Genomic DNA, 12,752 nt, shown 5'->3' on the forward strand with positions numbered 1-12,752 from the left:
GTTCCTTAATATCGAGACGGCGGGCACCGGAAGTACTTTATCAACTGTGAACATCTCCTTTGCAGCCTGCTATTCTCCGTATACCGTCTTGATTTCTCCCGGTGTAGGGAACTTCAATGTCTGGTGTAAGTTTGAAGATACCACCCTCATGTTGTGAACCCATGGTCTTCCGAATAGAGTGTTATATCTCATGTTCCCTTTTATTACATTGAACTTTGTTTCTTGGATGGTCCCGACAATGTTCACTAGTAGGGTTATCTCCCATTTGGTGGTTTTGCATGCCATGTTAAATCTGTTCAGCACCCTGATTGCTCTACGACCCTTGATCTGATGATGTTTGCCGAGCTACCTGGATCAATCAACACACATTTAACTCGAGATTTATTGATAAGTATGGATATTACCAGTGCATCATTATGTGGTTGTACGATGCCTTCAGCGTCCTCATCGTTGAACGAAATGGTTCCCTCCGAGATATACTCTCGGGTGCGTTTCTCCCTTATGATAGATACTTTAGTGCATTTTATCATCGACCCTTGAGGGACATCGACCCCTCCAATGATCATGTTGATGATGTGTTGAGGTTCCTCTTGTTTGGTCTGTTTGTTGGCGTCCCTATTTCTAAAGTGGTTTTTGTCTAGATCACTCAGAAATTCTCATAGGTGCCCGTTATTAAACAACCGAGCAACTTCTTCTCTCATTTGCCGGCAATACTTGGTCCTGTGGCCATGATTGCCATGATATTTACACATCAAGTTAGGATCTCTCTGGGTAGGGTCGGATAACAATGATCGAGGCCACTTGGTGTCCTTGATGTGCCCGATGACTGATACGATACTAGAAGCATCGACGCTGAAGTTATATTCCGACAATCTTGGTGCCTCCTTGGCCCCGAGCGGCTTGTCGAAACCATTTTTGCTCATCAGACTTTGGATATTGGTCCCTCGATCGCTTCTTTTTTCGTTCCTCGTAGGGTGATGCCCGGACTCATTTCCCTTTCGATCTTCGTTGTATGGTTGATACCGGTGTCGGATCGATCTTGGTTCATGATCGACGACTCTCTTAGACCTTTTATCGGTTCTTGAGGGATAAACGGACCTAGAGGGGGCTCCGAGTTGGTCATCCTCGACTCTGATTTTTGACTGGTACCTATTGTGGATGTCGACCCAAGTTACCGCCTGGTATTCTACTAAATTTTATTTTAGTTGCTGTGAAGCCAAGGAACTTCATGGGTTAAGTCCTTGAGAATATGCCTGAACGACCCAATCATCCCCAACCCGAGGCAGATCCATCCGTTCTATTTGAAATCTTCATACGAACACCTTGAGCATCTCGTTGTCTCTTTGCTTAACCTTGAAAATGTCTGATTTCCTGGTCTTTACCTTGATGGCCCCAACATGAGCTTTCACAAAGGCATCTACAAGCATAGCAAACGAATCAATAGAATTTGGGGGTTAGTTATGATACCACATCATTAATCCTTTTGATAGAGTTTCCCCGAACTTCTTTAGCAACACCGACTCGATTTCGTCATCTTCCAAGTCATTCCCCTTGATGGCACATGTATAAGAGGTCACATGCTCGTTTGGATCTGTGGTTCCGTTGTATTTGGGAATATCGGACATACAAAACCTCTTCGGGATTGGCTTCGGTGCAGCGCTCGGAGGGAAAAACTTTTGGAAAAATTTCTTGGAATCCTTCTTTTTAATATCGGGGGTGATCCCGGGATTTGATCGACCCTGGAGTTATTCGTCTCCACCTTTTTGTTGTTGGAATAAATTTTCTCCTCACCTGATTCCACCCGCTTCATCAATTCTTCAAGCATTTTCATTATCTCGAGGTTGTCCCCAGGATCACCTCTATCCGACATCTCGGTGGTTTGCTCGTTTTTTCAGGTGTTCTCCCAAGACCGTTCGGGCTCGACCCTCCCAAGAGGGTGGCCATTATTCTGTAGTTGTGCTATCGCAGCCTGCTGAGCCTGCAGTATTTCGAAGATTAGTCCTGGGCTTATCCAATCACATTCGCATTCGGGCGTTTCTCGAACTGTTGGTCGATGGCCTTTATGAATGTTGTTTTCAGGGTCGGTTGGCAGGTGGGCCTCGATAGCAACCTATGAATTGGCGTCGATTGGATCGGCAACTGGGACTTCGTTGGGGTCAGCAGGGGGAACCTTATTGCTAGGCACCAGGTTGTTGTTTTTGCCATGATGGCCAGACTTAGCCTCAACGTTCAAGTGAGCAGATTGAGAATTTGACATTTTTAAGTTGACATGAAATTGAAACCTTAAAGAACAAGCGTAAAATAGAGTGTGTTATGGAAACTTGTATCAAGCTACCACTATTAACCTTAACCCCATGGTGGGCGCCAAAATATTTACCCTTAAAATGAATAACAATTAAATTTATATGCAGCTTTAAAGATATGTGGATTAATTCAACACAAATAATCAAGAATATTAGATAAATGAGTTAAATAACAATGAATAATCAAACCAGTCGTAACGTTATAGCCTAGCTTGAACTTGTATTGGGCAATGGTTTTTGCCCTCGGTTGGGTCTTGGGTTCGAAGCCAATCAAGAACGAAGAACAAAAGTAAAGTAAAGACTTTGTAGTAGCTAGAAAGCAGAGGAATAATTTTGTATTTCCTTGGTATGCATGTTACAATATCTCATATTAAAATAAAAGCTTCTTCTTAATATAGTAGGAGAGTTTCACCCCAGTACAAGTCTAAAAAAAGGTAAAAATCTTTCTTTCTCGTTAATTACTGATATGTTGTTGACATCGGGCAAGATCTACGCCGTGATATCTAGTTGGATGTGGATATCACGACCCTCTGTTAGTCGTGTGCAACCGTTCATGCGCTTCCCGAAGTCTCAGAACCCATCCCGGGTCCGGGGTGCGTCGTTTTATCAAGTCCGATGGCGAGTATTTCGTTCGGGCCTTTGGTACAAGAAGTTCTCAACTTCGGCTCCGATCCCGTGTAATCATATCCTGGCTTCGTTTGACCCACCAGGAAATTGGGTTATATGTTACCCCCGGTTTCACTCGTATAAAAGTCTGCATGCAATCGATATATGTTGTATCATTTGTATACACCCTTGTATGATATACTCATTGCGCGTTTGAATACAAGTGATACAAGCTCATGTATACACGGTCGATACATGTTGGATCATTTGCATATACCCTTGTATGATGTACTCATTGCACGTTTGAATACAAGTGATACAAGCTGGTAATAATTGAACAGTAGTTACAAAAGATAATTAGACAAACTACAATTATCTTTAAACTATAGTGCTTTATGAAAAATTCTCTTACTTATATGCTTACTAGTTTCTAATCACGTGCGTTGCACGTGTAGCCCATGTCAATTAGTACAACATTTTTTAAGATCACAAAGTTATTATTAAAACTATGTGTAAGGTATAAAATAAAATATAAAGGAAAGTTTCCAGTATATTTTTAAAGCATTTGTTTTTGTAATAAAATAAAAATAAAAAGAGAAAACAAGATAAGTTTCGTTGAATATCCTCGAGACCATTGATGAATATGTCGAAATAGTTAATTCTTCACCTACTATATCTCCTCGGTGTTCTCTTGAAACACTATATATTACTATGTCGTTTTATATTTCCCTTCTGAAATATCACTTCTCTTTCATAAATTATTCAAGTCTTCTTATTTCTACCTTTATGTACATTTCAACAACAAATCAATGTAATAATTACTCTTTACATGATTCTATATGTATACGGTCGAAATAGATAGCCTTCGTACGATTAATCGAGGTCGAGACATAATAGATCAAAAAAATACTTCGTAATATCAAGGTGGGTTCCGTATATGGTATGAACGAGCTTTAAATTCCAAGTATAGGTCAAACACCGAGTTCTAAATCGTTATCGAGCTCGGGTCCGAATCAAACTGTGATGAGATGATTTCGAGCTCTAGAAGCAATACCGACCGGCATCGAGGCCGATCGAGCTCAAATCATCACCTGGTTCCGAGTCCACATCGAGCTCTAGAAGCAATACTGACCGGCATCGAGGTTGATCGAGCTCGAACTCACAGGCAAGAGTCGTTGCAAATACACTAAGGAAGAGAATCTCGGCGAAAATTAGGGAAAAGACAATTCAACATGGGTTCTCCACTATATATTTTTTATTGTATATAAAGTAGGATCCCTATGCTATAAAGAGGGGGGACTGTTGTAAGCATAGAGACATTCACACATTGTAACAAAAGTCTACTTCTCAGATCAAAGGATCAACCTCTTGAGCTTGTTTTACTTTATCTCATTCATTCTTCTCGCTCACTATCTTGTCTTTCATTCCCATAGTCTAGAATATACACATTTTTGTTTCTCTTGTGTCAAGATATATCACACATCCTTAGAACTACTTATAAATTTAACTCTATTCGATTTTTTGGGTAAACAGTTTGGCGCCCACCGTGGGGCTAAGGTTAACAGTGGTTGTTTAATACGAATCTGCAAAAACACACCGTTGTGTTTTGCGCTTGTTTCCGAAAGTATCTTGGATTTTAAATTAGCAACGACTAACCATCGATCAAATGGCCTTACCTATCGACAACGAAGCTGGTCTTCAGGATGAGAACAACAACTTGACGCCCAGTACCAAAAGACCAATTGTCAACACCGCTGGAGCTCGAATCGAAGTACCGATGGACATCAATTCGCATGTGGCCGTTGAGGCGAACCTACTTTCTGAACCTAAAAAAAGCTTTCATGGCGACACTCGATCTGTATCTCGAGACACCCATAATATTGAGGAAAATGGAATCAGCTTGCATATGATTTTCGAAATGTTATAAGCTCAACAGGTAGCGATAGCTCAGTTGCAGAGTCGAACACAGGTACCGAGCAGATCGGAGCCCACTCCACCTCGAGAGGTCACCGCATAAGAGAGCCAGTTGCAGCAAGGTCAAACGGGCAAGAATCAGGGACTAATCCAGGAGTTGTTAAGATGTTCGAAGAACTGACAAAACGGATCAAAGAAAGCAACAAAAAATGGAAGTGTACAACTCCAGGGTTGATCAAATCCCGGGGAGACCCCCGTTATTGAAAGGCTTAGATTCTAAAAAATTCTTACAGAAGCCTTTCCCCCCGAGCGCGGCCCCTAAACCAATCCCAAAGAAGTTTCGCATGCCCAAAATTCCTAAGTATAATGGGACGACTGACCCCAACGAACATGTCACCTCTTACACATGTGTCATTAAAGAAAACGATCTAGAAGATGATGAGATCGAATCTGTATTATTGAAAAAAAATCGGTGAACCCCTATCAAATGGGCAATGATAAGGTATCATAATTTACCATCTAACTCTATAGATACTTTTGCTATGCTTGCAAATTGCTTCGTAAAGGCACATGCCGGGGCCATAAAGGTCGAGACTAGAAAGTCGGACCTGTTCAAGGTAATACAAAAGGATAACGAGATGCTAAGGGAGTTCGTATCTCGTTTTCAAATCGAACGAATGGATCTGCCACCAGTCACAGACGATTGGGCTGTTCAAACTTTCACTCAAGGTCTAAACGAGCGAAGCTCGATGGCTTCATGGCGGCTGAAGCATAATCTGATCGAATACCCAGCTATTACTTGGACCGATGTGCAAAATCGATATCAATCCAAAATAAGAGTCGAAGACGACCAGTTGGTTTCTAGGTCCGTTACTAAAAGAACTACCAACCAAAGGTCGACCAGAGACCGATACCGGCCATATAGTGGAAATCCTACAAGCTCGGTCTGATAAAATGGCAATCAACTACCAAGCAATCGGAACGTGCAACGCCTAAAACGATACTACTGCTAAGATGGACGGATTATTCAACTCGAAGCCTTTAGGCCAGAGAGCATGGTTTTTCCCAAGTAGGTTTTTTGGCAAGATTTTTTAACGAGGCAACCATTGATCGTGCTAACTTAGAACAATTCAACAGTATCCGAGGCCTCCTTACAATCAACCTCGAATACAGGAGGCAGTGTCATTGAACATATCTGCGATGATTATCAAGTTCGATGCAAAGAAAGTTACTTCGTTATTTTATGGCAACAGTGTCTCGACAGGAAATATTGTAAGGGCCAAATGGTCAAACGAGCCATGCCCATGTAGTTGGCCTGAGCCCTAACACAAAACATGAACGCGTGTATAATGACTTACAAAGAAAAATTTCTTCTTTGCCGATATCTCGTATCCAAGAAAAAATCCTTTATTCTCGAGATCTATTATACTACTAAACCTACGGGCTACTTTTATTTCGAGTTCGAGCAAGCGCTCACTCGACCATTATGCCTACGGGCTACATTACTCCGAGTTCGAATCATTCACTCGACTACTAAGCCTACATGCTACTTTTATTTTGAGTTCGAACAAGCGCTCACTCGACCATTAAGCCTACGGGCTACATTACTTCGAGTTTGAATTATTCACTCGACTAGTAAGCCTACGAGCTAATTTTATTTCGAGTTCGAGCAAGCGCTCACTTGACCATTATGCCTACGGGATACATTACTTCGAGTTCAAATCATTCACTCAACTACTAAGCCTACATGCCACTTTTATTTCGATTTCGAGCAAGTACTCGCTCGACCATTATGCCTACGGGCTACATTACTTCGAGTTCGAATCATTCACTCGACTACTAAGCCTACGCGCTACTTTTATTTCGAGTTCGAGCAAGCGCTCACTCGACCATTATGCCTACGGGCAACATTACATCGAGTTTGAATCATTCACTCGACTATTAAGCCTACGGGATACTTTTATTTCGAGTTTGAGCAAGCACTCACTTGACCATTACGCCTACGGGCTACATTACTTCGAGTTCGAATCATTCACTCGACTACTAAGCCTACGGGCTACTTTTATTTCGAGTTCGAGCAAGCACTCACTCGACCAATCAATGCCTGCGGGCTATATTAATTCAAGTAAATTACTCATTATTTTGAGTTCAAATGAACACTTGACTATTTAAGGCTGAAGGCCGTTCGAGCATGATAAAGCAAAGGGAACTACCCACAAGGCCCGAAGGCAACGGAGATCAAAATTCAAACTGTCTATTTAGCTTAAAGGATATTTTGCTTCAAAAGGGAGAAAGATTTATATTTACAAATTTTTGTACAAAGGCGGCAACTCAGCCAAAAGGAAGTTCTTTATACAAAAATTGAAAGTGGTATCAAAAGGACGCAACAAACTATCTAAAGCCCTAAATGATTCAAACTTCATTAGAGGCCGTGTTCTCGGCATCTTCCTCATCTTCAGACTCCCCCGAGTCATCAGAGTCCTCCTCAAGAAAGGCCAACCTTCGAGCTTTGTTCTCCTCCGCCCTAGCGACTTCAATCTCAACCCCAACCTGAGCTCTGACCTCCTCGAGAGCTTCTCTCCGAGCTTGCCATTTTGCATGTTCGACCATGCTATTGGCTTTGGATTAGTTAACCTCAACATCGATCTTGAACTGGACCACTTTGGCATCGACTCTTTTATTGGCCCCAATCACCTCAGATCTGGCCACTTCAAGTTCTTTGGCCAAATCTGCTTTATCTGAAGTGGCCAAATCCAACCGATGCTGAAGCTCTTTTATCTTTACGATCAGCCCTAAAGAATTTTCTTTCACAGACCGAAGTTGGGTATTAGACAGCTCCAACTGAGCTTGAACGGCTTCCTTTTTCGAGGCAAGGATATCCATACACTTTTTAAATTCTTTTGCCTCGACCAGTAGCGCATCTACTTGTGAGTTAAGCCGTCCAATCTGCTCGACCCTCTGCCAAACCTGCAGAATCGAATCGTTAGTGGTTATCTCTTTTTCATCTTCACTGTCATGGAACATTCGAAATACCTGCTCAGCCATCTCCTCGTGCTCTTCCCGAGCCGATGTCAAATCTGCTCGAAGCTTTTCACTAAGGAGCTTGTACGAGTCACTCTTCTCAGTGAGGCTCCGAACCTCGGCATTATGCTCCTCCCGGATTCGAAGAAAGGCCTTGTGATGCAACACCAAAGCCTACAAACAGAAGGAGAAACATTAGAATCAACTACAACTCTAAGTGTAAAAAAGAAGCGGCAAAAACGCCATCAGAGCTACCTGATTCAAAGCATGTTGGGCCTCGTTGAAGAGACAGGCGGGCCCCACTGCATTCATCACTGATTGATCTTCTTCGGTCACCAAGGACCGAAGGTAACTGGCAATCCCCACAGGGGGAGAAAAAATTCGGGTATCCTCAGGTACGGAGAGCACTATCTTCCGCCTACGGTCGGGATCGATACTCGGGGCTGGGAATCATTCCACCAGTTTGTGAATCAATGAAGGATCAGTAGAACCCGACCACGAAGCTTTTTTGGGTACCAGCATTCTACCAAAACTGGTAACCTCCTCCGAGACACCTGACTCAAGCCCCTCCAGAAAACCGTGGATATCGGCCGACTCCTAAATGTCGTCATAGGACCGATCCTCTAACATGCTGGCCTCTCGAATCATGGCATCCGAAATCTGAGGGGATCCGCTAATGTCAACTATCCCGAACTCATCCCTTGAAATATCTTCTACTTCCCAAGAAGACCCACCCTCGGTATCCCTTTCAATCATCTTAGCTCAAGAAGGGATAATCTCGACTTCTTCTTGTTCTGGGATTATGGTCAGGGTTCCCTAATTTGCTTCCACCAAATTGGAAGATTGTTGAATCACAACATTAGCCCGTACACAAGCTAAATTCTCCTCTTCTTATTTGGAATCGTCCCTTAAATGGCGGACCAATTCCGAAGACATAACACCAGAGCCCCCCTTCGGCTTTCGAGATCTCTTAGCCGGTTTCTTCTTTTCCGAGCTCGGAGAGCCCGGTACGTCTTTTCTCTTCCATTCTTTTATCTGCTTCAGGGCAGGAACTTCTTCACCACCAGATGGGGGCCTCATGAATACATCTTTCCTGAGTCCTACAAAGGGAAAAAAGGGAGATTTTCCAGATAAATCAATAAAGAGACAAATCGATAAAAAGATTTACCATGACTGTGGGCCTCCCATCGATCCTTTGATAATTCGATCCAAGCACGCTCGGAGTACGGTCTCTGCATCACCAGACCTTCGACCCATTGTTTAAGATCCGGGATCGGCTCCGGCATCCGAGCTACGGCCGTGATAAGAAAAGAAAAATTGATCAACAAAATAAAAGGCAATCACAAAATCAAAACGGGCAAACAGAAACGTTTACTCACAGCTCATATTCCATTTCTCGGGAAATGGCAAGTCATCGGCAGGGATCAAGTCCGAGGTTTTGATTCAAACAAAACGGCCCATCCAACCCCGATCCCGAGTCTCGTCTATACTCGAGAATGGCACTTTGGTTGCTCGACGAGCAAGCTTGATCAACTCTCCTCGATAAAGTCGGGGACTGTAAAGGCGCATAAGATGATCGAGGGTGAAGATAATCCCCTCAACCTTGCTCGAGAAAAATCGAAGAAGAATCACTATCCTCCAAAAGGAAGGGTGGATCTGGCCGAGGGTCACATCGTACCTCTTACAGAAGGCAACGATGGCAGGGTCTAGAGGGCCAAACGTGAAAGGATAAATGTAAGCACTTAAGAACCCTTCGACATGGGTAGTAATTGATTCATCAGGCGATGGGATTACTACGAGTTTATTATCCAAGTTGCATTCTTGTATGACTTTATCGAGAACTTTCTCGGTAATTGAATATTGGTACTTTGACATCGGCTCACACCGACCCGGTATCAGAGAAGGCTTTTTAATTTTAAAATCACCTACAGTCGAGCACCCTACTGGAATGAATTCCTCAGGACAGGGCTCTTCCACATCCTCGCCACCAGCAGGTCGAGATGAATAAGCGGTCTCTTTTTGCGAAACAGTTTTAGACGTTTTTGCCATTTAAAATTCTGTGAACAAAGAACAGGAGTATTTGGTGTTTTAAGAAAGAATTTGCAGTAAAACTCACAGATTTGTAGACAGAAAACTCAGAAAAGATGAAAAGGAACTTAGAAAATTTGAAAGATTGAAGACGTAAAAGTGATGAATGATGGAAGGAAGGACTATTTATAGATTGAAGCAATGACAGTTCAATATCAGCGGTGACCGACCACCATCTAACACACATTAAATGCCTTGGTGAAACTAAACTGATGGGACAGCTATCACGTACGTCATGGTCGGGATCGATGCAAACGTCAACATATATCTGATCGAGCTGTTGGGAAATCATATCGTTTCTCGCCACATCCTTTCCCGAGAAACGAGGGGACTATCTGTATACAAGCGAAATAGATTTCGGCCTTCGTACGATTAATCGAGGTTGAGACATAATGGATCGAAAAAAGACTTCGTAGTATCAAGGAGGGTTCCATAGATGGTATGAACGAGTTTCAGATTCTAGGTATAGGTCAAACACCTAGTTCAAAGTCGTTATCGAGCTCGGGTCCGAATCAAACTGTGATGAGATGATTTCGAGCTCTAGAAGCAATACCGACCGGCATCGAGGCCGATCGAGCTCAAATCATCACCTGGTTCCGAGTCCACATCGAGCTCTAGAAGCAATACCGACCGGCATCGAGGCCGATCGAGCTCGAGCTCACAGACAAGAGCCGTTGCAAACACACTAAGGAAGAGAATCTCGACGGAAATTAGGGAAAAGACAATTCATCATGGGTTCTCCACTATATATTTTTTATTGTATATAAAGTAGGATCCCTCTACTATAAAGAGGGGGGGACTGTTGTAAGCATGGGGACATTCACACATTGTAACAAAAGTCTACTTCTCATATCAAAGGATCAACCTCTTGAGCTTGTTTTACTTTATCTCATTCATTCTTCTCGCTCACTATCTTGTCTCTCATTCTCATAGTCTAGAATATACGCATTTTTGTTTCTCTGTACGATTTGTGTCAAGATATATTATACATCCTTAGAACTACTTATCAAGTTAACTCTATCCGATTTTTCGGGTAAATACTATATTAAAGCATTAGTAATGCACAAATAGAAATAATATGTAACTTCGTGATATGAGTTAAGATTTTATAAATTCTTGGGTTATTTCAAGTTAAAAGACAAATACATCACATAAATAGTATTCTATATGTTGCTATTCTATTCTTAAATAATCTACATTTGATCCGCAAAGTGTTCAAGATCATGCACCAATATTACCAACATAATCTTCCAAAAGTACAGCGACGTACTACAAGAAAAGCCATTACCTTGAACCTGAGATTCAATATTCACAGTTTTTTCATCTCTTTTCCATCTCAGTAAATGCTAATCATGTTGCAACTAATCTCCTTTCGAAAAAAAAATGCAAAAAGAACTGTTGTAGCCTCTATTTCTGGGCTCAAGGACATACCGAAAATTAAAAGCCAGGGAAGAGTTTGAACTTTTTAAAATTAGAAAGATTAAAAATAAAAAACGCCTAATGGTCAAAACAATATGAAAAATCACACACAAGGTACGAAATAACTCTGAGATGAAACCTCACTTACGGATATGATAAGGAAGCAACATTGATTTAGTCAGCAAGCTTGAGCAGCAAAATAAAATAAATACACTAAATTTGCCCAAAGAATTTTAGAAATAAAAAGAAGAGAAATTCAGAACCTACAAAAACAAAAAAAACACATAAAAATTACCTGACAAAAAATGAGAATACCATACAGGGTTTGAGTTTTTTTTTTTTTTTTTTTTTGGCTAAAAGGTTTGAGTTCAATTCTGGCTAGGTGGAGATAAAGAGCTCAACTTTTGGTTCTTTTCTGATAATTTGCTTGTCTCATTTTCTCTCTTTGACGAAATCAACTATTGTTGGAGTCTTAAAAATCACAACCACATGAATCCTTTTTTCTTTTGTTGGATTCATCGACAACTTCTTGTGATTCCTCGTCACATTATAGAGTTTCTATAGTAGCCCAAGGATTCATAGTAAAATATTGGTGTCCAAGAATTTATTGCTTTTGGCGGTTATAAAACTGTACATATATCAAATATAATCTTTGGTATTTCCATTAGAATTGGAATATTTGTGTTCAAAAATTTTGAATCTTTCAAAAATCAGTGAATTGGGAGCTTGGTGTATGGGGTTATTTATCGCTCCACAAATAATATATTGAATGAATAACGTATGTTTAGTATAAATGCTTACAGTTACATTATCATGTGCATAATTGACACTGTATTACTCAATGTATTCCATGTAGGTGATTAGTGCTTAAAAAGAAAAGAATACCAACGTCCCCAAAATATACCTACATTAAATATTAAATTTGATATATTCAAGAGACATTATAGTGGCTTATGCTTCAATGAATAGTATTCAAATTTAATAAAGTAGTACTTTATTGTACATTTACATTTTTGTACAAAAAATAACTAAGAATAATAATTGATTGAAGGGTAAAACTGTCACTTAGCTTTTGATGAGATGTTTTTGTAATTCAACTTTGTACTTAGAGCTTCTCACTTATAATACAGTATTATATGATGATGATATAATACTTCTCTTTGTATTTTGGAACGTTAACGGGCATTACTATATATACGCTTGTTGAATTATAAGCACTTAGTGTTTGCAAATGCAAAATTAAAATTTAAAAGAGAACGAAATCCTAAGGCTAAGAATAATGATGTAGATGTATTGACTATCACACATTGTGATCTCCAGTTTGTTGAGAAAAAAAGTATTTGTTTACCCGAAAAATCGGATATAGTTAAATTTATAAGTAGTTCTAAGGATATTTGATAT

At 40.8% G+C, this 12,752-nt stretch overlaps 1 protein-coding gene across 2 annotated transcripts; it reads right to left on the reverse strand.

Moving 5' to 3' along the window:
* Positions 1-6,883: 6,883 nt before the first annotated feature.
* LOC142173836 (uncharacterized) lies at positions 6,884-10,125 on the reverse strand. Of its 2 annotated transcripts, XM_075239675.1 has the most exons (3): positions 8,100-10,125; positions 7,857-8,018; positions 6,884-7,790 (listed from the first exon to the last, which is right to left on the reverse strand). In XM_075239675.1, the coding sequence occupies exons 1-3, from the start codon at positions 8,154-8,156 to the stop codon at positions 7,449-7,451; spliced, it is 561 nt and encodes a 186-aa protein (XP_075095776.1). In that variant the 5' UTR covers positions 8,157-10,125; the 3' UTR covers positions 6,884-7,448. The 2 variants fall into 2 exon arrangements, with proteins under 2 accessions (XP_075095776.1, XP_075095775.1); XM_075239674.1 differs by having other exon boundaries at positions 6,884-8,018.
* Positions 10,126-12,752: the final 2,627 nt, after the last annotated feature.

Source organism: Nicotiana tabacum, chromosome 19, assembly GCF_000715075.1.
Source record: "Nicotiana tabacum cultivar K326 chromosome 19, ASM71507v2, whole genome shotgun sequence".
NCBI classification, from domain to species: domain Eukaryota; kingdom Viridiplantae; phylum Streptophyta; class Magnoliopsida; order Solanales; family Solanaceae; genus Nicotiana; species Nicotiana tabacum.